This window comes from Phyllobates terribilis, unplaced genomic scaffold, assembly GCF_046119375.1.
Source record: "Phyllobates terribilis strain yellow unplaced genomic scaffold, ASM4611937v1 Scaffold_1__5_contigs__length_1240528914, whole genome shotgun sequence".
Taxonomy (NCBI): domain Eukaryota; kingdom Metazoa; phylum Chordata; class Amphibia; order Anura; family Dendrobatidae; genus Phyllobates; species Phyllobates terribilis.
The window spans coordinates 1,066,470,070-1,066,495,889 of NW_027362761.1; the positions used below are offsets into that span (position 1 = coordinate 1,066,470,070).

The 25,820-nt window shown below is 49.3% G+C and overlaps 1 protein-coding gene across 1 annotated transcript in view; it reads right to left on the bottom strand.

Annotated features, from left to right (window-relative positions):
- Positions 1 to 23,711: 23,711 nt before the first annotated feature.
- The window catches only part of LOC141159266 (bifunctional phosphoribosylaminoimidazole carboxylase/phosphoribosylaminoimidazole succinocarboxamide synthetase-like), a 72,004-nt gene continuing 69,895 nt past the window's right edge, over positions 23,712 to 25,820 (bottom strand). The window contains exon 15 of the mRNA XM_073645445.1: positions 23,712 to 23,940. Within this exon, the coding sequence (XP_073501546.1) occupies positions 23,930 to 23,940 (11 nt within the window). The 3' untranslated portion in view covers positions 23,712 to 23,929. The remainder of the gene's footprint in view (positions 23,941 to 25,820) is intronic.

Consider the following 25,820-nt stretch of genomic DNA (forward strand, 5'->3'; position numbering starts at 1 on the left):
TAGAGGGAGATTACAGTATCTTGTCTCCTGGAAGGGTTTCGGTCCCGAAGACAATTCCTGGGTAAGGACGAATTATGTCTCTGCTCCTAGGCTTGTTAAAGCTTTCCACAGGAGGTCTCCGGATAGGCCTGGGCCTGGAGGATCCGGAGGATCCTCATAAAAGAGGGGATACTGTTAGAATCCACCTGTTTGTTTTTTCCATCTTGTGTTTTGCAGTCACGTGACCATCTGCCTTTATATTCCAGCTCCGCCCATATGGCTGTGCTGGACTTCAGTGTTTGACTGTTTCTCTAGCCAGGTGCTTTGGTGCCTTTCTCTGTCAGTTCGCTTGATCCTCCTGGGACTTTAGGTACCTTTTGTCAGTTTGTCTTTTGGTGTTCTGCAACAACTTCTCTGTTTAGGAGGTGTCCCATTTTTTGTACCAGTCCTTAGTTCTTTTAGGGACCCCTCCCTTAATGCTATAGGTCTTCGTTCAGACTAGCCGAGGACTAAGGCAGGTCTGTTCACTAGGAACAGGCAGCCCGCTACATAGTAGGGATTCAGCTTAGTCTTACTGTAGGGACAGCTTTCCAATATCTTTCCTTAGTACATGTTGCAGATCATAACAGTTAGCATGCCACCGGAACACAACTTTATTCGTTACCATGCCCCCGAACACACCTTTTGCCGTTAGCATGCCATCAGAGCACACCATTGGCTTTTGGCTTGCCACCGGAGCACACCTTTAACCATTAGCATGCCACCGGAGCACACCTTTAACCGTTAGCATGCCACTGAAGCACACCTTTAACCGTCACATGCCACTGAAGCACACCTTTATCCGTTAGCTTGCCACCAAAGCACACATTTAACAGATAGTGTGCCAACTGAGCACACCTTTATCCGTTAGCATGCCCCCAACACACTTTTGCCGTTAGCATGCCACCGGAGCACACCTTTAACCGTTAGCATGCCACCGAAGCACACCTTTAGCCATTAGCATGTCACTGAAGCACACCTTTAACCGTTAGCGTGCCACCAGGGCACACCTTTTGCCGTTAGCATGCCCCCGAACACACTTTTTGCCGTTAGCATGCCACCGGAGCACACCTTTGGCTGTTGGCTTGCCACCGGGGCACACCTTTAACCGTTAGCATGCCACCAAAGCACACCTTTAACCATTAGCATGCCACCGAAGTACACTTTTATCCGTTAGTATGCCACCGAAGCACACCTTTAACCGTTAGTATGCCACTGAAGCACACCTTTAACCGTTAGCATGCCCCAAACACACTTTTGCCATTAGCATGCCACCGAAGCACACCTTTATCCGTTAGTATGCCCCCGAACACACTTTTCCTATTAGCATGCCACCGGAGCACACCTTCAACCGTTAGGATGCCACCGAAGCACACCTTTAGCCGTTAGTATGCCACCGAAGCACACCTTTAACCATTAGTGTGCCACCGGAGCACACCTTTATCATTTAGCATGCCACCAGGGTACACCTTTTGCTATTAGCATGCCCCCTAACACACCTTTTGCCATTAGCATGCCACCGGAGCACAACTTTATCTGTTAGCATGCCCCCAACCACACCTTTTGTCGTTAGCATGCTACCGGAGCACACCTTTAACCGTTAGCATGCTACCGAAGAACACCTTTAACCGATAGAATGCCACCGAAGCACACCTTTATCCATTAGCATGCCACCGAAGCACACCTTTATCCATTAGCATGCCACCGAAGCACACCTTTAACCGTTAGTGTGCCACCGGAGCACACCTTTATCCGTTAGCATGCCCCCGAACACACTTTTGCCGTTGGCATGCCCCTAGTGCACACCTTTAGCTTTAGCATGCCACCGAAGCACACTTTTAACCAGTAGCGTTCCACCGGAGCACACCTTTATCACGTAGTATGCCACCAGGGCACACCATTTGCTGTTGGCTTGCCACCGGAGTACACCTTTAACCGTTAGCATGCCAATGAAGAACACCTTTGTCCGTTAGTATGCCACCGAAGCACACCTTTAACCATTACATGCCCCCGTACACACTTTTTCCATTAGCATGCCACCAAAACACACCTTTATCCATTAGCATGCCCCTGAACACACTTTTGAAGTTAGCATGCCACCGGAGCACACCTTTAGCCGTTAGCGTGCCACCGGAGCACACCTTTATGATTTAAAAAGCCACCAGGGCACACCTTTTGCCGTTAGCATGCCACTGGACCACACCTTTTGCATCTGACATGCCAGAGGAGTACACCCTTTGCCGTTGGCATACCAGTGCAGCACACCCTTTCCTTTGGCATGCCACTGGAGCACACCTTTTGCCGCTAGCATGCCACCAGATGACATTCTTTACCATTGTAGTGCCACCGAAGCAAACCTTCAACCGTTAGCATGCCACCGAAGCACACCTTTGTCCATTAGCATGCCACCGAAGCACACCTTTAACCGTTAGCATGCCACAGGAGCACATCTTTAACCGTTAGCATGCCATCAGAGCACACCTTTTGCAGCATGCCACCGGAGCACACCTTTAACCGTTAGTATGCCTCCGGAGCACACCTTTAACTGTTAGCGTGCCACCGGAGCACACCTTTGGCTCTTGGCTTGCCACCGAAGCACACCTTTAACTGTTAGCATGCCACCGGAGCACACCTTTATCCGTTAGCGTGCCATCGGAGCACACCTTTATCTTTTAGCATGCCCCTAAACACACCTTTAACTGTTAGCATGCCACCAGAGCACACCTTTATCCGTTAGTGTGTCATCGGAGCACACCTTTATCTGTTAGCATGCCCCCAAACACACGTTTAACCTTGAGCATGCCACCGAAGCCCACCTTTAACAGTTAGCATGCCACTGAAGCACACCTTTAACCGTTAGCATGCCACCGAAGCACGCCTTTAATCGTTAGCATGCCACTGATGCACACCTTTAACTGTTAGTGTGCCACCGCAGCACACCTTTATCCATTAGCATGCCACTGAACACACTTTTGCCGTTAACATGCCGCCGGAGCACACCTTTAACCGTTAGCATACCACCAGAGCACACCTTTAGCCGTTAGCATGCCATCGAAGCACACCTTTAACCGTTAGCGTGCCACCGGAGCACACCTTTATCATTTAGTATGCCACCACGGCACACCTTTTGCCGCTAGCATGCCACTGGAGCACACCTTTTGCGTCTGGCATGCCAAAGGAGTACACCCTTTGCCGTTGACATACCAGCGCAGCACACCCTTTCCTTTGGCATGCCACCAGAGCACACCTTTTGCCGCTGGCATGCCACCGTAGCATAATAATAATAATTTTTAGATAGCGCCAACATATTCCGCAGCTCTTTACATACATTATCATCGCTGTCCCCATTGGGGTTCACAATCTAAATTCCCCATCAGTATGTGTTTGGAGTGTGGGAGGAAACTGGAGTAAACCCACGCAAACACGGGGAGAACGTACAAAGTCCTTGTAGATTTTGTCCTTGGTGGGACCCAGGACCCCTGCGCTGCAATGTGGCAGTGCTAACCACTGTGCCACCGTGATGCACCGTGCTGCATAACCCTCCATTTAACATAAGGGGTGCCATATAGCTTTTCATATATTATAATGTCCCCCATATAGCTCTCATTATAGTATACCATGCCCCACATAGCCTTCCATGTAGTATAATGGGCCACACTTAGCATTCAATTAAATTAAATGGGCCCCACATAGCTTTTCATTTAATATAATGGGCCACACATAGCTTAATATATTAGACCCCATATAGCCTTCCATTTTATATATTAGGCCTCACATGGCTTTTTATTTCATATATTAGGCACAAGATAGCCTTTAATTTAATATAATGGGGCCAACATAGCACTTATATAGAAAACTTTGTGGCATCCATTTTATTAAATAAAGGGCTATGTTGGCCCCATTATATTAAATGGAAGACCATTTGGGGCCCATTTATATTCAAGGGAAAGCTATGTGTGGCCCATTATATTAAGTGCCACCGTAGTACCCCATTTGCCGTTAGCATGCCACTGAAGCACACCTTTTCCTGTTAGCATGCCCCCAAACACACCTTTTGCCGTTGGCTTGCCACTAGAGCACACCTTTAACCGTTAGCATACCACCCAAACACACCTTTTCCCGTTAGTATGCCACCAGAGCGCACCTTTTCTGTTAGCATGCTACCGAAGCACACCTTTAACAGTTAGCATGCCCCTGAACACACTTTTGCCATTAGCATGCCACCGAAGCACACCTTTATGCATTAGCATGCCCCTGAACACAGATTTGCCATTAGCATGGCACCAGAGCACACCTTTAACCATTAGCATGCTACCGAAGCACACCTTTAGCAGTCAGCGTGCCACCGGAGCACAGCTTTATCATTTAGTATGCCACCAGGGCTGTTGGCATACCAGCGCAGCACACCCTTTCCTTTGGCATGCCACCGGATCACACCTTTTGCCGCTAGCATGCCACCAGATGACACCCTTTACCATTGTAGTGCCACCGAAGCACACCTTTGTCCATTAGCATGCCACCGAAGCACACCTTTAACCGTTAGCATGCCACAGGAGCACATCTTTAACCGTTAGCATGCCATCAGAGCACAACTTTTGCCGTTAGCATGCCACCAGAGCACACCTTTGGCCGTTGGCTTGCCAACAGAGCACACCTTTAACAGCATGCCACCGGAGTACACCTTTAACCGTTAGTATGCCTCCGGAGCACACCTTTAACCGTTAGCGTGCCACCGGAGCACACCTTTGGCTCTTGCCTTGCCACCGAAGCACACCTTTAACTGTTAGCATGCCACCGGAGCACACCTTTATCCGTTAGCGTGCCATCGGAGCACACCTTTATCTTTTAGCATGCCCCTAAACACACCTTTTGCCGTTAGCATGCCACCAGAGCACACTTTAATCCGTTAGTGTGTCATCGGAGCACACCTTTATCTGTTAGCATGCCCCCAAACACACGTTTAACCTTGAGCATGCCACCGAAGCCCACCTTTAACAGTTAGCATGCCACTGAAGCCTCACCTTTAACCGTTAGCATGCCACCGAAGCACACCTTTAATCGTTAGCATGCCACTGATGCACACCTTTAACTGTTAGTGTGCCACCGCAGCACACCTTTATGCATTAGCATGCCACTGAACACACTTTTGCCGTTAACATGCCGCCGGAGCACACCTTTAACCATTAGCATACCACCAAAGCACACCTTTAGCCGTTAGCATGCCATCGAAGCACACCTTTAACTGTTAGCGTGCCACCGGAGCACACCTTTATCATTTAGCATGCCACCACGGCACACCTTTTGCCGTTAGCATGCCACTGGAGCACACCTTTTGCATCTGGCATGCCAAAGGAGTACACCCTTTGCCGTTGACATACCAGCGCAGCACACCCTTTCCTTTGGCATGCCACCAGAGCACACCTTTTGCCGCTGGCATGCCACCGTAGCATAATAATAATAATTTTTATATAGTGCCAACATATTCTGCAGCTCTTTACATACATTATCATCGCTGTCCCCATTGGGGTTCACAATCTAAATTCCCCATCAGTATGTGTTTGGAGTGTGGGAGGAAACTGGAGTAAACCCACGCAAACACAGGGAGAACATACAAAGTCCTTGTAGATGTTGTCCTTGGTGGGATTTAAACCCAAGACCCCTGCGCTGCAATGTGGCAGTGCTAACCACTGAGCCACCGTGCTGCACCGTGCTGCATAACCCTCCATTTAACATAAGGGGTGCCATATAGCTTTTCATATATTATAATGTCCCCCATATAGCTCTCATTATAGTATACCATGCCCCACATAGCCTTCCATGTAGTATAATGGGCCACACTTAGCATTCAATTAAACTAAATGGGCCCCACATAGCTTTTCATTTAATATAATGGGCCACACATAGCTTAATAAATTAGATCCCATATAGCCTTCCATTTAATATATTAGGCCTCACATGGCTTTTTATTTCATATATTAGACACAAGATAGCCTTTAATTTAATATAATGGGGCCAACATAGTACTTATATACAAAACTTTGTGGCATCCATTTTATTAAATAAAGGGCTATGTTAACCGTTAGCATACCACCCAAACACACCTTTTCCCGTTAGTATGCCAACAAAGCACACCTTTTCCCGTTAGCATGCCACCGAAGCACACCTTTAACCGTTAGCGTGCCACCGGAGCACACCTTTATCTGTTAGCATGCCCCTGAAGACACTTTTTGCCGTTAGCGTGCCACCAGAACACACCTTTTGCCGTTGGCTTGCCACCGGAGCACACCCTTAACCGTTAGCATACCACCGAAGCACACCTTTTCCCGTTAGCATGCCACCGAAACACACCTTTAACCATTAACGTGCCACTGGAGCACACTTTTATCCGTTAGCATGCCACCGGAGCACGCCTTTAACCGTTAGCGTGCCACCAGAGCACACCTTTAATTGTTAGCATGCCACCGGAGCACATCTTTAACTGTTAGCGTGCCACCGGAGCACACCTTTAACCGTTAGCATGCCCCCGAACACACCATTTGCCGTTAGCATGCCCCCGAACACACCTTTTGCCATTAGCATGCCACCAGAATACATCTTTAACCATTAGTTTGCCACTGGAGCACACCTTTAACTGTTAGCGTGCCAATTGAGGACACCTTTATCTGTTAGCATGCCACTGGGGCACATCTTTTCCCGTTAGCATCCCACCGGATCACACCATTTGCCGTTAGCGTGCCACCGGAGCACAACTTTTCCCGTTAGCATGCCATCGGAGCACACCTTTTGCTTTTAGCATGCCATCAGAGCACACCTTTTGCCATTATCATGCCACCAGATGACACCCTTTACCGTTGTAGTGCCACCAGAGCACATCCTTTGCCGTTGGCGTGCCACCGGAGCACATCGTTTGTCGTTGGCGTGCCACCGGAGCACATCTTCTGCCGTTGGCGTGCCACCGGAGCATAACCGTCCATTTAACATAATGGGCCCCATATAGGTTCCATTACATTAAATTAAAGGCTGTGTGTGGCCCATTATATTATATGGAAAGCTTTGTCGCACCCATTTTATTAAATAGAGGGCTATGTTGGTCCCATTATATTAAATGGAAGACCATGTGGGGCCTATTCAATTAAATGGAAGGCTATATGGGGCCCTTTATATTATATGGAAAGCTTTGTCGCACCCATTTTATTAAATAGAGGGCTATGTTCGTCCCATTATATTAAATGGAAGACCATGTGGGGCCTATTCAATTAAATGGAAGGCTATATGGGGCCCATTATATTCAATGGAAAGCTATGTGAGGCCAATTATATTAAGTGCCACCGTAGTACCCCATTTGTCATTAGCATGCCACTGGAGCACACCTTCAATTGTTAGCATGCCACTGGAGCACACCTTTATCCTTTCGTATGCCCCCGAACACACCTTTTGCTGTTAGCGTGCCACCGGAACACAACTTTTACTGTTAGTATGCCACCGGAACACACCTTTTGCTGTTGGCTTGCCACAGAAGCACACCTTTAACCGTTAGCATTCCACCGAAACACACCTTTAACCGTTAGCATGCCACCGGAGCACACCTTTAGCCGTTAGTATGCCACTGGGGCACACCTTTTCCCATTAGCATCCCATTGGAACACAACTTTTCCCGTTAGCTTGCCACCGGAGCACACTTTTTGCCATTGGCTTGCCACCGGAGCACACCTTTTGCCATTAGCATGCCACCGAAGCACACCTTTAACTGTTAGCATGCCACCGGAGCACATTTTTTGCCGTTAGCATGCCACTGGAGCACAACTTTTGCATCTGGCATGCCAGAGGAGCACACTTTTTGCCGCTGGCATGCCAACAGATGACACCCTTTACCATTGTAGTGTCACCAGGGCACATCCTTTGCTGTTGGCGTGCCACCAGAGCATAACCCTCCATTTAACATAATGGACCCCATATAGCTTGCATTATATTAAATTAAAGGCTATGTGTGGCCCATTAATTTAAATGGAAGGCTATGTGTGGCCCATTATATTATATGAAAAGCTTTGTGGGGCCTATTATATTATCTGGAAAGCTTTGTGGAACTCATTTTATTAAATAGAGGGCTATGTTGGTCCCATTATATTAAATGGAAGACCATGTGGGGCCCATTAAATTAAATAGAAGGCTATGTGGGGCCCATTATATTAAGTGCCGCAATTGTACCCAATTTGCCGTTAGCATGCCACCGATGCACACCTTTATCCGTTAGCATGCCACCGAAGCACACCTTTAATCGTTAGCGTGCCACCGGTGCACACCTTTAACCGTTAGCATGCCACCGAAGCACATCTTTAACCGTTAGCGTGCCACCGATGCACACCTTTATCCGTTAGCATGCCACCGAAGCACACCTTTAACCGTTAGCATGCCACCGAAGCACACCTTTAACCGTTAGCATGCCACCGGAGCAAACCTTTAGCCGTTAGCATGCCACCGAAGCACATCTTTAACCGTTAGCGTGCCACCGATGCACACCTTTATCCGTTAGCATGCCACCGAAGCACACCTTTAACCGTTAGCATGCCACCGGAGCACACCTTTAGCCGTTAGCATGCCACCGGAGCACACCTTTAACCGTTAGCGTGCCACCGGAGCACGCCTTTATCCGTTAGCATGCCACCGGGGCACACCTTTTCCCATTAGCATCCCATCGGAACACAACTTTTCCCGTTAGCATGCCACCGGAGCACACTTTTTGCCATTGACTTGCCACCGGAGCACACCTTTTGCGTTAGCATGCCACCGAAGTACACCTTTTGCAGTTATTATGCCACCGGAGCACACCTTTTGCGTCTGGCATGTCACCAGATGACACCCTTTACCATTGTAGTGTCACCAGAGCACATCCTTTGCCGTTGCGTGCCACCAGTGCATAACCCTCCATTTAACATAATGGGCCCCATATAGCTTCCAGTATATTAAATTAAAGGCTATGTGTGGCCCATTAATTTAAATGGAAGGCTATGTGCCGCCCATTATATTATATGGAAAGCTTTGTGGGGCCTATTATATTATATGGAAAGCTTTGTGGAACTCATTTTATTAAATAGAGGGCTATGTTGGCCCCATTATATTAAATGGAAGACCATGTGGGGCCCATTAAATTAAATAGAAGGCTATGTGGGGCCCATTATATTAGTGCCGCCGTTGTACCCCATTTGCCCTTAGCATGCCACAGAAGCACACCTTTTCCCGTTAGCATGCCACCAAAGCACACCTTTAATTGCTAGCGTGCCACTGGAGCACACCTATATCTGTTAGCATGCTACCGGAACACAACTTTTACCGTTAGTATGCCACCGGAGCACACCTTTTGCTGTTTGTTTGCCACCGAAGCACACCTTTAACCATTAGCATTCCATCGAAACACACCTTTAACCATTAGCATACCACAGGAGCACACCTTTATCCATTAGCATGCCACCGGGGCACACCTTTTCCCATTAGCATGCCATCAGAACACAAATTTTCCCGTTAGCATGCCACCGGAGCACACTTTTTGCCATTGGCTTGCCACCGGAGCACACCTTTTGCCGTTAGCATGCCACCGAAGCACATCTTTTACTGTTAGCATGCCACCGGAGCACATTTTTTGCCATTAGCATGCCACTGGAGCATAACTTTTGCATCTGGCATGCCAGAGGAGCACACTTTTTGCCGCTGGTATGCCACCAGATGACACCCTTTACCACTGTAGTGTCACCAGGGCACATCCTTTGCTGTTGACGTGCCACCAGAGCATAACCCTCCATTTAACATAATGGAATGCCAACGGAGCACACCTTTAACCGTTCGGGTGCCACCGGAGCATACCTTTATCCGTTAGTATGCCCCCAAACACACCTTTTCCCATTAGCATGCCCCCGAACACAACTTTTACCATTAGCATGCCACCGGAGCACAACTTTAAACGTTAGCATGCCACTGGGGCACACCTTTATCCATTAGCATGCCCCCGAACACACCTTTTGCCGTTAGCATGCCACCGAAGCACACCTTTAACTGTTAGTGTGCCACCGGAGCACACCTTTATCCGTTAGCATGCCCCCAAACACACCTTTTCCCATTAGCATGCCCCCGAACACAACTTTTACCATTAGCATGCCACCGGAGCACAACTTTAAACGTTAGCATGCCACTGGGGCACACCTTTATCCATTAGTATGCCCCCGAACACACCTTTTGCCGTTAGCATGCCACCGGAACAAAATAATGGGCCCCACATAGCTCTCCCTTTATTATGATGAGCCCCACATAGCCCTCCTTATATTTTAATGTATATACACATGTGGTCAAAATTCTTGGTACCCTTCATTTAATGAAAGAAAAAATCACAATGGTTACAGACATAACTTGAATCTGACAATAGAAATAATAAATTAAAAATCTATGAAAATGAACAAATGAAAGTCAGCCATTGCTTTTCAACCCTGCCTCCACAGAATTTTTTAAAAAAAATTAAACTTACGAAATAGGCCTGGACAGAAATGATCGTACTCTTAACTTAATATTTTGTTTAACAACCTTTTGAGGCAATCACTGCAATCAAACGATTCCTGTAACTGTCAATGAGACTTCATCACCTCTCGACAGGTATTTTGGCCCACTCCTCATGAGCAAACTGCTCCAGTTGTCTCGTGTTTGAAAGTTGCCTTTTACAGACGGCATATTTCAGCTCTTTCCAAAGATGCTCAATAGGATTTAGGTCAGGGCTCATAGAAGGCCACTTCAGAATAGTCCAATGTTTTCCTCTTAGCCATTCTTGGGTGTTTTAGCTGTGTGTTTTGGGTCATTATCCTGTTGCAAGACCCATGACCTGCGACTGAGACCAAGCTTTCTGACACTGGGCAGCACATTTCTCTCTAGAATCCCTTGATATTCTTGAGATTTCATTGTACCCTGCACAGATTTAAGCCACCCTGTGCCAGATGCAGCAAATCAGCCCCAGAACATAACAGAGTCTCCTCCATGTTTCACAGTAGGGACAGTGTTATTTTCTTGATATGCCTCATTTTTCCATCTGTGAACATAGAGCTGATGTGCCTTGCTAAAAACTTCCATTTTTGTCTCATCTGTCCATAGGACATTCTCCCAGAAGCTTTGTGGCTTGTCAACATGTAGTTTGGCAAATTCCAGTCTGGCTTTTTTATGATTTTTTTTCAACAAAGCTGTTCTCCTTGGTCGTCTCCCATGAAGTCCACTTTGGATTAAACAACGACGGATGGTGCGATCTGACACTGATGTTCCTTGAGCTTGAAGTTCATATTTAATCTCTTTAGAAGTTATCCTGGGCTTTTTTGTTACCATTCGTATTATCCGTCTCTTTGATTTGTCATCAATTTTCCTCCTGCGGCCACGTCCAGGGAGGTTGGCTACAGTCCCATGGATCTTAAATTTCTGAATAATATGTGCAACTGTAGTCACAGGAACATCAAGCTGCTTGGAGATGGTCTTATCACCTTTACCTTTAACATGCTTGTCTATAATTTTCTTTCAAATCACCTGAGACAACTCTTTCCTTTGCTTCCTCTGGTCCATGTTGCGTGTGGTACACACCATGTCACCAAACAGCACAGTGAGTATCTGTAGCCCTATATACAGGCCCACTGACTGATTACAAGTTTGTAGACACCTGTGATGCTAATTATTGGACACAACTTGATTTAACATGTCCCCTTTGTCACATTATTTTCAGGGGTACCATCATTTCTGTCCAGGCCTATTTCATGAGTTTATTTTTTTTTTTAAATCTGTGGAAGCAGGGTTGAAAAACAATGTCTGACTTTCATTTGTTCATTTTCATAGATTTTTAATTTATTATTACTTTGGTCAGATTCAAGCTATTTCTGTGACCATGTGTGTTTTTCTTTCATTAAACGAGGGGTACCAACAATTTTGACCACGTGTGTATGTACAGTACAGACCAAAAGTTTGGACACACCTTCTCATTTAAAGATTTTTCTGTATTTTCTTGACTATGAAAATTGTACATTTCACACTGAAGGCATCAAAACTATGAATTAACACATGTGGAATTATATACTTAACAAAAAAGTGAGAAACAACTGAAAATATGTCTTATATTCTAGGTTCTTCAAAGTAGCCACCTTTTGCTTTGATGACTGCTTTGCACACTCTTGGCATTCTCTTGATGAGCTTCAAGAGGTAGTCACCGGAAATGGTCTTCCAACAATCTTGAAGGAGTTCCCAGAGATGCTTAGCACTTGTTGGCCCTTTTGCCTTCACTCTGCGGTCCAGCTCACCTCACACCATCTCGATTGGGTTCAGGTCTGGTGACTGTGAAGGCCAGGTCATCTGGCATACACCCCATCACTCTCCTTCTTGGTCAAATAGCCCTTACACAGCCTGGAGGTGTGTTTGGGGTCATTGTCCTGTTGAAAAATAAATGATGGTCCAACTAAACGCAAACCGGATGGAATAGCATGCCGCTGCAAGATGCTGTGGTAGCCATGCTGGTTCAGTATGCCTTCAATTTTGAATAAATCCCCAACATTGTCACCAGCAAAGCACCCCCACACCATCACACCTCCTCCTCCATGCTTCACGGTGGGAACCAGGCATGTAGAGTCCATCAGTTCACCTTTTCTGCATCGCACAAAGACACGGTGGTTGGAACCAAAGATCTCAAATTTGGACTCATCAGACCAAAGCACAGATTTCCACTGGTCTAATGTCCATTCCTTGTGTTCTTTAGCCCAAACAAGTCTCTTCTGCTTGTTGAATGACCTTAGCAGTGGTTTCCTAGCAGCTATTTTACCATGAAGGCCTGCTGCACAAAGTCTCTTAACAGTTGTTGTAGAGATGTGTCTGCTGCTAGAACTATGTGTGGCATTGACCTAGTCTCTAATCTGAGCTGCTGTTAACCTGCGATTTCTGAGGCTGGTGACTCGGATAAACTTATCCTCAGAAGCAGAGGTGACTCTTGGTCTTCCTTTCCTGGGGAGGTCCTCATGTGAGCCACTTTCTTTGTAGCACTTGATGGTTTTTGCAACTGCACTTGGGGACACTTTCAAAGTTTGCCCAATTTTTCGGACTGACTGACCTTCATTTCTTAAAGTAATGATGGCCACTCGTTTTTCTTTACTTAGCTGCTTTTTTCTTGCCATAATACAAATTCTAACAGTCTATTCAGTAGGACTATCAGCTGTGTATCCACCTGACTTCTGCACAACATAACTGATGGTCTCAACCCCATTTATAAGGCAAGAAATCCCACTTATTAAACCTGACAGGGCACACCTGTGAAGTGAAAACCATTTCCGGTGACTACCTCTTGAAGCTCATCAAGAGAATGCCAAGAGTGTGCAAAGGTGTCATCAAAGCAAAATGTGGCTACTTTGAAGAACCTAGAATATAAGACATATTTTCAGTTGTTTCACACTCTTTTGTTAAGTATATAATTCCACATGTGTTAATTCATAGTTTTGATGCCTTCAGTGTGAATGTACAATTTTCATAGTCATGAAAATACAGAAAAATCTTTAAATGAGAAGGTGTGTCCAAACTTTTGGTCTGTACTGTATATATCTATAATATAACGCTACAAGCATCCCTCTGTCTGAAGCCTCTATAGACTGCGCAAGCGCGACACGCCTGCGCAGTCTAGCTTCAGACAGAAGAGCGCATGGAGCCGTTACAGGTAAGAGGAGTGTATAGCGCCGGGGATGGTGCTATGCGTAGACAATGAACGTATTCCGCGATCTCCGGCGCCATACTTACTTGACTGGGAGGAGCATTGCCGCGGCGCCTCTCTTCTCACCGGAGACCGGGGCAGGAGTGAAAGCGTCGGAATTGGCGCATGCGTATAGCGATATACGGCGCCATTTTACTGAAGACACATTTGCAGTGTGTCTTCAGCAAAATGGCGCTGGACAGCGCGGTATGGGCACGCGCGTACTCTGGCGTCACACTCCTCCCCTGGCCTCCGGCAGAACAGGACACAGCAGCGCTGGAGCGCAGGGAAGAAAGGTGAGTATAAGTGTTTATTTTTTTGTATGTGTGCAGCGTGAAAGGGATAAGGGGGCCACACATACCAGGATTGGGGGATGAGGGGGCCACACATATCAGGATTGGGTGGTGAGGGGGCCACACATACCAGAATTGAGGGGTGAGGGGTACCATTCATACCAGGATTGGGGGATGAGGGGGCCACATACTAGGATTGAGGGGTGAGGGGTACCATGCATACCAGGATTGGGGGGTGAGGGGACCATGCATACCAGGATTGGGGGTGAGGGGACCATGCATACCAGGATTGGGAGATGAGGGGTACCATGCATACCAGGATTGGGGGATGAAGGGTACCATGCATACCAGGATTGGGGGTTTAGGGAACCATGCATATAAGGATTGGGAGGTGAGGGGGGCCATGCATACCAGGATTGGGGATGAGGGGTGCCATGCATACCAGGATAAGGGATTAGGTACCATACATACCAGGATTGGGGGATGAGGGGTGCCATACATACCAGGATTGGGATGACGGTGCCATGTATATCAAATTTGGGATAAGGAGGCCATGCATACCAGGATGAGAGATGGGGTACCATGCATACCAGGATTGAGATGAGGGGTGCCATATATACCAGGATTGGGGATGAGGGGTGCCATGCAAACCAGGATTGGGGATGAGGGGTGCCATGCATACCAGGATTGGGGATGAGGGGTGCCATGCATACCAGGATAGGGATGAGGGGTGCCATGCATACCAGGATAGGGATGAGGGGTACCATGCATACCAGGATGAGGGATGGAGTGCCATGCATACCAGGATAGGTATGAGGGGTACCATGCATACCAGGATGAGGGGTACCAACCCTTTGCCGTTGGTGTGCCATCGAAGCACACCATTTCCTGTTGATCTGCCACCGGAGCACACCATTGGATGCTGGGGTGCCACCAGAGCACACCCTTTACTGTTGTAGTGCCACCAGAGCACACCTTTTGCCACTGGAGCACACCTTTTGCATCTGGCATGCAACCGGGGCACACCCTTTACCATTGGAGTACCATTGGACTACAACCATTTCCCGTAGGCCTACCAGAGGGGCCCAATATGTGACCTTTTTGCTTACCACCGGGGAACCCATCTTGGGCTTTTAGCATGCCACCGGGGTAGAATCTTTGGCCTTTTTGCTTACCACCCTTCTTGGGCTTTTTAACTGCCTACCAGGGTGCACTTTCTGACCATTTTGCTTACCACCATGGCACCCATCTTGGGCTTTTTACCTGCCACCAGGGTGCACTCTCTGACCATTTTGCTTACCACCGGAGCACCCATCTTGGGCTTTTTAACTGCTACCGGGGTGCACTCTCTAACCATTTTGCTTACCACCATGGCACCCATCTTGGGCTTTGTAGCTGCCACCAGGGTGCAGTCTCTGACCATTTTGCTTACCACCGGGGCACCCATCTTGGGCTTTTTAGCTGCCACCAGGGTGCACTCTCTGACCATTTTGCTTACCACCGGAGCACCCATCTTGGGCTTTTTAGATGCCACCGGAATGCACTCTTTGACCATTTTACTTACCACCGGGGCACTCATCTTGGCCTTTTTAACTGCCACCGGGGTGCACTCGCTGACCATTTTGCTTACCACGGGGGCACCCATCTTGGGCTTTTTAGCTGCCACCGCGATGCACTCTTTGGCCTTTTCACTTACCACCGGGGCACCCATCTTGGGCTTTTTAGCTGCCACCGGGATGCACTCTTTGGCCTTTTCACTTACTACCGGGGCACCCATCTTGAGCTTTTTAGCTGCCACTGGGGTGCACTCTCTGACCATTTTGCTTACCACCGGAGAACCCATCTTGGGCTTTTTAGCTTCCACTGGGGTGCACTCTTTGACCATGTTGCTTACCACCGGGGCACCCATGTTGGGCTTTTTAGCTGATACCGGGGTGCACTCTTTGGCTTTTTGGCTTACCACCGGGGAACCCATCTTGGTCTTTTTAGCTTCCACCGGGGAGCTTTCTCTGACCATTTTGCTTACCACTGAGGCACTCATCTTGGGCTTTTTAGCCTGCCACCGGGGTGCAGTCTTTGGCCTTATTGCTTACCACTGGGGCGCACTCTAACTCTGATTAGCCTGCCACCAGGGTGCACTCTTTGGCTTTTTTGCCATTGGTGTGCCACCGGAACACACGCTTTACCGTTGGTGTGCCACTGGAGCACACCTTTTTTCCGTTGGGTTGCCACTGGAGCACCCTCTTTGCCGTTAGTCTGCCACTGGAGCACAACGTTACCCGTTGGTCTGCCACCGAAGCACACCCTATGACGTTGGCGTGCCACCGGAGCACACCCTTTACCATTAGGGTGCCACCAGAGCAAAACCCTTAGCCGTTGGTCTGCCATCGGAGCACACCCTTGGCCATTTGGGTGCCACCGGAGAACACCCTTTACCGTTGGGGTGCCATTGGAGCACACAATTTATCATTGGCAAAAGTATGATGGGCCCCCACATAGAATACCATAAAGTATAATGGCCCCGACATAGCCCTCTATATAGTATAATGAGCTGCATATTGCCTTGCATGTAGAATAATTTAATTTACTGGGCTCCATATAGCCTTCCATTTAATTGAATGGGCCTCACATGGCTCTCAATTTATTATAATGAGCCCCACAAACCCCTCTTATAATAGCCTCAAATAACCCTCCATTTAATATAGAGGGCCCCACAAAGCCCTTCCATTTAATATAGAGGGCCCCACAAAACCTTCCAGATAACATAATGGGTGTAGTGCCGGCGTCCCTGCCCTCTGCTAGGCAGGGACGCTGCTCCTCTCACCGCTCTGCTCCGTGCCCGGCTTCCTTCCCCCGCTCTGCTGTCAGCGCGCGCTCCGTCCCGGCGTCCTCCTCCTGCTCTGCTCTCAGCGCGCGCTCCTTCCCGGCCCCTGTGCTTAGGGCGCGCGCGCGCGCGCTCCCCTCCTCTTAAAGGGGCCGCGCGCGCCGCCCTAAAGAGTCCCCGGCCAATGGCCGGAGGACTTCATCATATATTAGGCACCTCCTCCAAAATGGAGGTGCCCGAGCAATGTTGTTTGCACCTGTGTCTCACCTGTGCTTCAGCCCTCAGGTCCCGTTGCCAGTTACCTGCCAGTTTCCTGCTAGTTACCTGCCAGTACCTGCCAGTTACCTGCCTGATTCCTGCCTGAATACTTGTTACCTGTCTGCCAGTCTGAGGTCCGACGGTCTGCCTTACTTCTCCTGTCAGTCTGTCGAAGGACCAGCCTGCCCGCTCACCTGGGAGCGCATGTCAGCTACCTGCCTGCTTGCCTGAGGTCCGACGGTCTGCCTTACTACTCCGGTCAGTCTGTCTATGGACCAGCTTGCCCGCTCACCTGGGAGCGCTTCTCCGTTATCTGCCTGCTTGCCTGCCCGGAGGCTCCGTTGTCACGTGCTGTGACCACCAGCTATCTCAGAGACTCTTGCCCGCTCACCTGGGAGCGCATCCCCGTTACCTGCCTGCTTGCCAGCCCGGAGGTCCCGTTGTCACGTGCGGTGACCATCAGCTATTCCAGAGACTCTTGCCCGCTCACCTGGGAGCGCATCTCCGTTACCTGCCTGCTTGCCAGCCCGGAGGTCCCGTTGTCACGTGCGGTGACCATCAGCTATTCCAGAGACTCTCGCTTGCTCACCTGGGAGCACACATCTACCACCTGCCTGCTAGCCTACCCGGAGGCTCTGCCATCACAGGTCGTACCTACCCCTTACCCAGAGACTGCCCTGATCACTTGCCGTAACTCCCTGTCCGTTCACCCAGAGACTGCCACCCGCTCCCTTACAAGGGCCGCCCCCTTGTATAGTAGCTCAGAGGTTCCGCCTCCCGGACCCGTTACAGTCCGCCTCCCGGACCCGTTACAGTTTGCTCGGGCCATGGAACCCGGTGGCACCCAAGCTCCCTCGCTCTCGGACCTCGCTCTTGAACTGTCCCGTCAGAGGTCCCAACAGGAGGCCATCCTGGGTCACCTGCGGAATGTTAATACTCGCCTGAACACTCTGTCTGATCCACCAACAACCTCCGCTAGTGCCATATCTTGCAATCCGGCGGCTCCGCTGCTCACTAATACTATGGTATCCTACCCCGGACCCCGGCTTTCTGCACCTCCTCGCTTCGGAGGCGACCCCGTCCAGGCTCGGGGCTTCTTGAATCAGTGCACCCTGCATTTTGAACTTTTGTCCTACCAGTTTAACTCCGACCGGGCCAAAATTGCCTTCATCATGTCCCATCTCACCGGGGAGGCCCTGGCCTGGCTGAATCCTCTATGGGAGAGAGGAGACCCCCTGGTGTCCAACTTGCCTGCTTTTCTCACGGCTTTCCGGAAAGTCTTCGACGAACCCGGACGGAAGACCTCATCTGCATCATCGTTGCTACGCCTCCGTCAGGGGAGTCTCACCGTGGGCCAATATGCCATACGGTTCCGTACCCTTGCCTCGGAGCTGGCCTGGGATAACGACGCTCTGGTTTCCGTCTTCTGGGAGGGTCTGTCCGGCCGTATTAAAGATGAACTTGCCGGTCGGGACATTCCTACCACTCTCGATGACTTAATAACTCTTGCCACCCGAATTGACCTACGGTTTCTGGAGCGTGCCAAAGAGGTCACCCGTGAGAGAAGGATTCCACGTTTAGCTCCTACTTTCCAGAAACCCGTCATTCCCTCCATCTCTTCCCAGGTACACTCTCCTGAGCCTATGCAGGTCGACCAGACCAAGATGGTCAAAACCCGTCAGGACTCACGCCGTGCCGAGGGGAGCTGCTTCTACTGTGGCAGTAAGGAGCACCGGATCCGTGCCTGCCCGGAGAGGTCGGGAAACGCCTGTGTCTAGGTTCGCTCAGAGAGGTCCACCTAGTCAAGAATAAATCCTCTCCATCCCTGCTGTTGTCAGTTTCGATCATCTACGGGGAGAACCGTTATTTCGAACTAGCCCAACTTGACTCTGGAGCAGCCGGGAACCTTATTTCACAGTCCCTGGTTGAGAAATACCGCATCCCCACCAAACCTCTGGCTGTACCCTTGTCTGTCGCTGCCGTGGATGGGGGCCTCTTACCTCGCCCCATTCAACTCATCACCGAATCCATTACCCTGCAGGTGGGAATGCTGCATTCTGAAAGTATCTCCTTTCATGTTCTGCCTGGACTCTCTCACGCCCTCTTGCTAGGTCTGCCCTGGCTCCAGAGACATGCACCCGTGCTAGACTGGCAAACCGGAGAGGTCCTTCGCTGGGGACAAGACTGTCATAAGACCTGCCTGGTTCCCGTCCATCCCGTTCGTCCCTCTCCTACCCCAGCTAATCTACCTGGACTTCCGATTCCTTATTGGTCTTATGCAGATGTCTTTAATAAAAAGGAGGCAGAGACATTACCACCACATAGACCATACGACTGTCCCATCGATCTGCTACCCGGTACTACTCCTCCCCGTGGGCGTATCTATCCTTTATCCGCTGCTGAGACCCGGTCAATGTCCGAATATATTGAGGAGAATCTGGCCAGAGGATTCATCCGGAAATCTACCTCCCCGGCGGGAGCAGGCTTCTTTTTCGTCAAAAAGAAGGACGGCTCTCTCCGTCCCTGTATAGACTATAGAGGCCTAAACCTGATCACGGTGAAGAATAAGTACCCCCTTCCGCTCATTCCAGAATTATTTGATCGTCTGAGGGGGGCTAGGATCTTCACCAAACTGGACCTTCGTGGGGCGTACAACCTGGTTCGTATTCGTCAGGGGGATGAATGGAAGACGGCATTCAACACCCGGGACGGCCACTATGAATACCTGGTAATGCCCTTTGGTCTCTGTAACGCTCCTGCCGTCTTTCAAGAGTTGGTCAATGACATCTTCCGGGACCTTCTCTACTCCTGCGTAGTGGTGTACCTGGACGACATCTTGGTCTTCTCTCCGGATCTCCAGACTCACCGGAGGGACGTTCGTCAGGTCCTGCTCAGGCTAAGGCAGAACCATCTCTACGCTAAATTTGAGAAGTGCCTCTTTGAGCAGACCTCGCTTCCGTTTCTGGGCTACATTATCTCTCAGACCGGCCTTCAAATGGATCCTGAGAAACTGTCTGCCATCGAGAAATGGCCCCGACCGGAGGGGTTGAAGGCCATTCAGCGTTTCCTGGGCTTCGCCAACTACTACCGCCTCTTCATACCACACTTCTCTTCCCGGACGGCCCCAATTTCTGCGCTCACCCGTAAAGGTACTAATCCCAAAGAGTGGCCACCCGAAGCAGAGGAGGCCTTTCTTTCCCTTAAACAGGCCTTCTCTTCCGCCCCGGTGCTGCATCGCCCAGATGGCAACAAGCAGTTCTTCCTGGAAGTTGACGCCTCCTCCTCTGGAGCCGGAGCGGTACTTACTCAAAAATCATCTTCCGGGAGGATGGTAACTTGTGGCTTCTTCTCTAAACTCTTCTCCTCCTCTGAGCGCAACTATTCCATAGGAGACCGAGAGTTATTGGCCATCAAACTGGCATTGGAGGAGTGGCGTTACCTGCTCGAGGGGGCTCTTCACCCGGTAATAATTTACACTGACCACAAGAACTTGGCTTACCTCCAGCATGCCCAGAGACTTAACCCGCGCCAAGCCCGGTGGTCCTTGTTTTTTGCTCGTTTTGATTTTGTCCTTCATTTTCGCCCGGCTGACAAAAACGTCAAGGCGGATGCCTTGTCTCGATCCTTTCTGGTGTCTGATCTCGAGGAGGATCCGAAACATATCATCGATCCCGCCAGAGTAATGCAGGTGGCTCCCGTGAGTCTAAATCGTCTTCCTCCTGGTAAGACGTTCGTACCAGTACCTGATCGGGAGAAGATTCTACACTGGGGTCATTCGTCTAAATTAGCTGGCCACGCCGGTCAGAAAAAGACCCTCCAGCTTATTACCCGGCACTACTGGTGGCCTAACCTGCACAAGGATGTAATAGACTTTGTTTCTGCCTGTGTGTCCTGCGCCCGCAACAAAGTTCCGAGACACCTGCCGGCCGGCCGCCTCCTACCTCTGCCAGTACCTGCTGCCCCTTGGCAGCATATAGCGATGGACTTCATTACTGATCTGCCTGTCTCTGCCGGTTGTACGGTCATTTGGGTGGTCGCTGACCGCTTCTCCAAGATGGCTCACTTCATTCCACTGCCAGGTCTTCCGTCTGCACCCGAGCTGGCTAAAGACTTTATCCGCCACATCTTCCGTCTTCATGGCCTGCCCCGTCACATCGTGTCGGATCGTGGGGTACAGTTCACTTCCCGTTTCTGGAGAGCCACTTGTAAATTGCTGGACGTCACCCTGGACTTCTCCTCCGCTTACCACCCACAGTCTAATGGTCAAGTGGAGCGGATCAATCAGAACCTGACCAGTTACCTTCGGCACTTCGTTAATGCCCACCATTCTGACTGGGTGGATCTCCTGCCATGGGCCGAATTCTCGTACAACAATCACGAGAGCGAGTCTTCCTCCAAATCCCCGTTTTTTGTAGTCTACGGTCAGCATCCTCGGATCCCGTTTCCCGTCTCCACCTCGGCGGACAATCCGGCTGCGGAATCTCTTGTTAACAAATTTTCCTCCATATGGGAGAGTACCCGGTCCGCACTTCTTCTGTCATCCGAGCGTATGAAAAGACACGCTGACAAAAAACGTCTGGACCCTCCTCAATTCCGCCCTGGGGATAAAGTCTGGCTCTCGTCCAAATATGTCCGGCTCAAGATCCCTTCCTATAAGTTAGGGCCTCGGTTCATCGGCCCACTGGAGGTCATCAGTCAGATCAACCCGGTGGCCTATAAATTGAAACTCCCGGCCAACTTACGGATCCCTAACTCCTTCCATGTGTCTCTCCTCAAACCTGTGGTACTTAACTCTTTTTCCAAGTCTACAGGTATGCCTCCTGCTCCGGTTTCTGCTGAGGACGAGTTTGAGGTAGAGAACATTCTTGCCACCAAAAGGGTAAGAGGAAAGACCTTTTTCCTGGTAGATTGGAAGGGGTTTGGTCCTGAGGAGAGTACGTGGGAGCCCCGGGAGAACATCCATGCCCCTCTCATCCTAGCTAAATTTCTGTCTGGCCTAAAAATGGGGGGGCCTAAAGGGGGGGGTACTGTAGTGCCGGCGTCCCTGCCCTCTGCTAGGCAGGGACGCTGCTCCTCTCACCGCTCTGCTCCGTGCCCGGCTTCCTTCCCCCGCTCTGCTGTCAGCGCGCGCTCCGTCCCGGCGTCCTCCTCCTGCTCTGCTCTCAGCGCGCGCTCCTTCCCGGCCCCTGTGCTTAGGGCGCGCGCGCGCGCGCTCCCCTCCTCTTAAAGGGGCCGCGCGCGCCGCCCTAAAGAGTCCCCGGCCAATGGCCGGAGGACTTCATCATATATTAGGCACCTCCTCCAAAATGGAGGTGCCCGAGCAATGTTGTTTGCACCTGTGTCTCACCTGTGCTTCAGCCCTCAGGTCCCGTTGCCAGTTACCTGCCAGTTTCCTGCTAGTTACCTGCCAGTACCTGCCAGTTACCTGCCTGATTCCTGCCTGAATACTTGTTACCTGTCTGCCAGTCTGAGGTCCGACGGTCTGCCTTACTTCTCCTGTCAGTCTGTCGAAGGACCAGCCTGCCCGCTCACCTGGGAGCGCATGTCAGCTACCTGCCTGCTTGCCTGAGGTCCGACGGTCTGCCTTACTACTCCGGTCAGTCTGTCTATGGACCAGCTTGCCCGCTCACCTGGGAGCGCTTCTCCGTTATCTGCCTGCTTGCCTGCCCGGAGGCTCCGTTGTCACGTGCTGTGACCACCAGCTATCTCAGAGACTCTTGCCCGCTCACCTGGGAGCGCATCCCCGTTACCTGCCTGCTTGCCAGCCCGGAGGTCCCGTTGTCACGTGCGGTGACCATCAGCTATTCCAGAGACTCTTGCCCGCTCACCTGGGAGCGCATCTCCGTTACCTGCCTGCTTGCCAGCCCGGAGGTCCCGTTGTCACGTGCGGTGACCATCAGCTATTCCAGAGACTCTCGCTTGCTCACCTGGGAGCACACATCTACCACCTGCCTGCTAGCCTACCCGGAGGCTCTGCCATCACAGGTCGTACCTACCCCTTACCCAGAGACTGCCCTGATCACTTGCCGTAACTCCCTGTCCGTTCACCCAGAGACTGCCACCCGCTCCCTTACAAGGGCCGCCCCCTTGTATAGTAGCTCAGAGGTTCCGCCTCCCGGACCCGTTACAGTCCGCCTCCCGGACCCGTTACAATGGGCCCCAATATAGCCTTCTTTATAATGTATTGGTCCCCACAAAGCCCTCTATCTAATATAATGGGCTCCACATAGAATTTATTATAATTAAATGGGCTCACATAGCCATCCATTAAATATAATAGGCCACACATAGCTTTCCCTTTAGTATAATGAACCCCACATTGGCATCCATTTAAGATAATGGGCCCTACTTAGCTTTCCCTTTAATATAATGAACCCCACATAGCTCTCTCCATAATATAATGAACCCCACATAGCAGTCTCTTTAATATAATAGGCCCCACATAGCCATTCCTTTAATATAATGGGCCCCACATAGCCCTGCCTTTAATATATTGGGCCCCACATAGCTTTCACTTTAATATATTGGGCCCCACATAGCTTTCACTTTAATATATTGGGCCCCACATAGCTTTCCCTTTAATATAATGGGCCCCACATAGCTTTCCCTTTTATATAATGGGCCCCACATAGCTTTCCCTTTAATATAATGGGCCCCACATAGGTCTCCAGTTTATACACTGCAGTCGCTCTCTTTCTTCTCTTCTTTACCTAGTCCAGTCTTTCGTGACGACTTCCCGCCATGACCCCTCTTTGCAGAGTTTGCCGTCCAGGTTTCTGCTGCTCCGCACTTTTCAGCATATCACCGCACTCCTGAAAAACAAAAATGTTACATATATAAGCGACTTAAATAAATAATGCCCCCACCCCCCGGGACACCGAATGCAAATATGCGCCACACTGTGCCCATGAGTATATCATTCACCGCAGTGTATCCTGCTCCACTGAGAATATAAATCAGACACCAGCCTGTGCCCCCATTATAAATCTACATTCATGGGTCACTGATCCAGATGGATATAGCAGCGCTGCTGCAGGAATCCATCCTCGGCTCGCTGCCCGGCGCCTGCTGTGTGACGCAGGTGGGATGATGATGTCATTGTTGTGCCGTCTGCGTCCTTCAGCATGAGCTTAACCCCTTAAGGACAGAGCCAAATTTTCAATTCTGACCACTGTCACTTTATGAGGTAATTACTCTGGAACGCTTTAACGGATCCCACTAATTCCGAGACTGTTTTTTCATGACATATTGTACTTTATGATCGTGGTAAAATTTATTTGATATGACTTGCATTTATTTGTGAAAAAAAAAAGAAATTTTGCAAAAATTTTGCAATTTTCAAACTTTGAATTTTTATGCCCTTAAATCAGAGCGATATGTCACACAAAATAGTTAATAAATAACATTTCCCACATGTCTACTTTACATCAGCACAATTTTGTAACCAACATTTTTTTATTGTTAGGAAGTTATAAGGGTTAAAAGTTGACCAGCGATTTCTCATTTTTCCAACAAAATTTACAAAACCATTTTTTTAGGGACCACATCACAATTGAAGTGACTTTGAGGGGTCTACATGACAGAATATACCCAAAAGTGACACCATTCTAAAAAATGCAACCCTCAAGGTGCTCAAAACCACATTCAAGAAGTTTATTAACCCTTCATGTGCTTCACAGGAACTGAAGCAACGTGAAAGGAAAAAATGAACTTTTAACTTTTTTTCACCCAAATTTTACTTCAGGCCCCAAATTTTTAATTTTCTCAAGGGTAACAAGAGAAAATGGGCCACAAAATTTGTGGTGAAATTTCTCCTGAGTAAACCGATACCCCATATGTGGGGGGAAAACCACTGTTTGGGCACACGGCAGGATTCGTAAGGAAAGTAGCACCATTTGACTTTTTGAATATAAAATTTGCTTGAATAATTAGCGGACGCCATGATGCATTTGGTGAACCCCTGATGTGCCTAAACAGTGGAAACCCCCCACAAGTGACACCATTTTGGAAACTAGACCCCTCAGGGAACTTATCTAGATGTGTGGTGAGCACTTTGAACCCCCAGGTGCTTCACAGAAGTTTATAACATTGAGCCGTAAAAATAAAGTTTTCACATTTTTCCCACAAAAATGTTTTTCAGCCCCCAATTTTGTATTTTGTGTTTTCATAAGGGTAACAGGAGAAATTGCACCATAAAAATTTGTTGTGCAATTTCTCCTGAGTAAGCCGATACACCATATGTGGGGTAAAACCACTGTTTGGTCGCACAGCAGAGCTCGGAAGGGAAAGAGCACCATTTTACTTTTTGAATGTAAAATTTGCTTGAATAATTAGCGGACGCCATATTGCGTTTGGAGAGCCCCTGATGTGCCTAAACAGTGGAAACCACCCACAAGTGAAACCATTTTTGGAAACCCTCAGGGATTTTATCAAGGGGTATAGTGAACATTTTGAACCCAGAGATACGACACAGAATTTGATAACATTATGTCGTCATATTGAATAAGTTGTCACTAGTCTTGAGCGCAAGTGCTCGCTACTTGAGTTAGCATCGGGTACTCAGGTATGCAACATGTATCGCGGGTGCTCGAGTGATGTGCTCGAGTCTCAACCCCACATGTTTCACGGTTGTTAGACACCCAAAAAATACATATAGGGATCGCTCGTGTATGGCAGGCAATCCCCGCGTGTT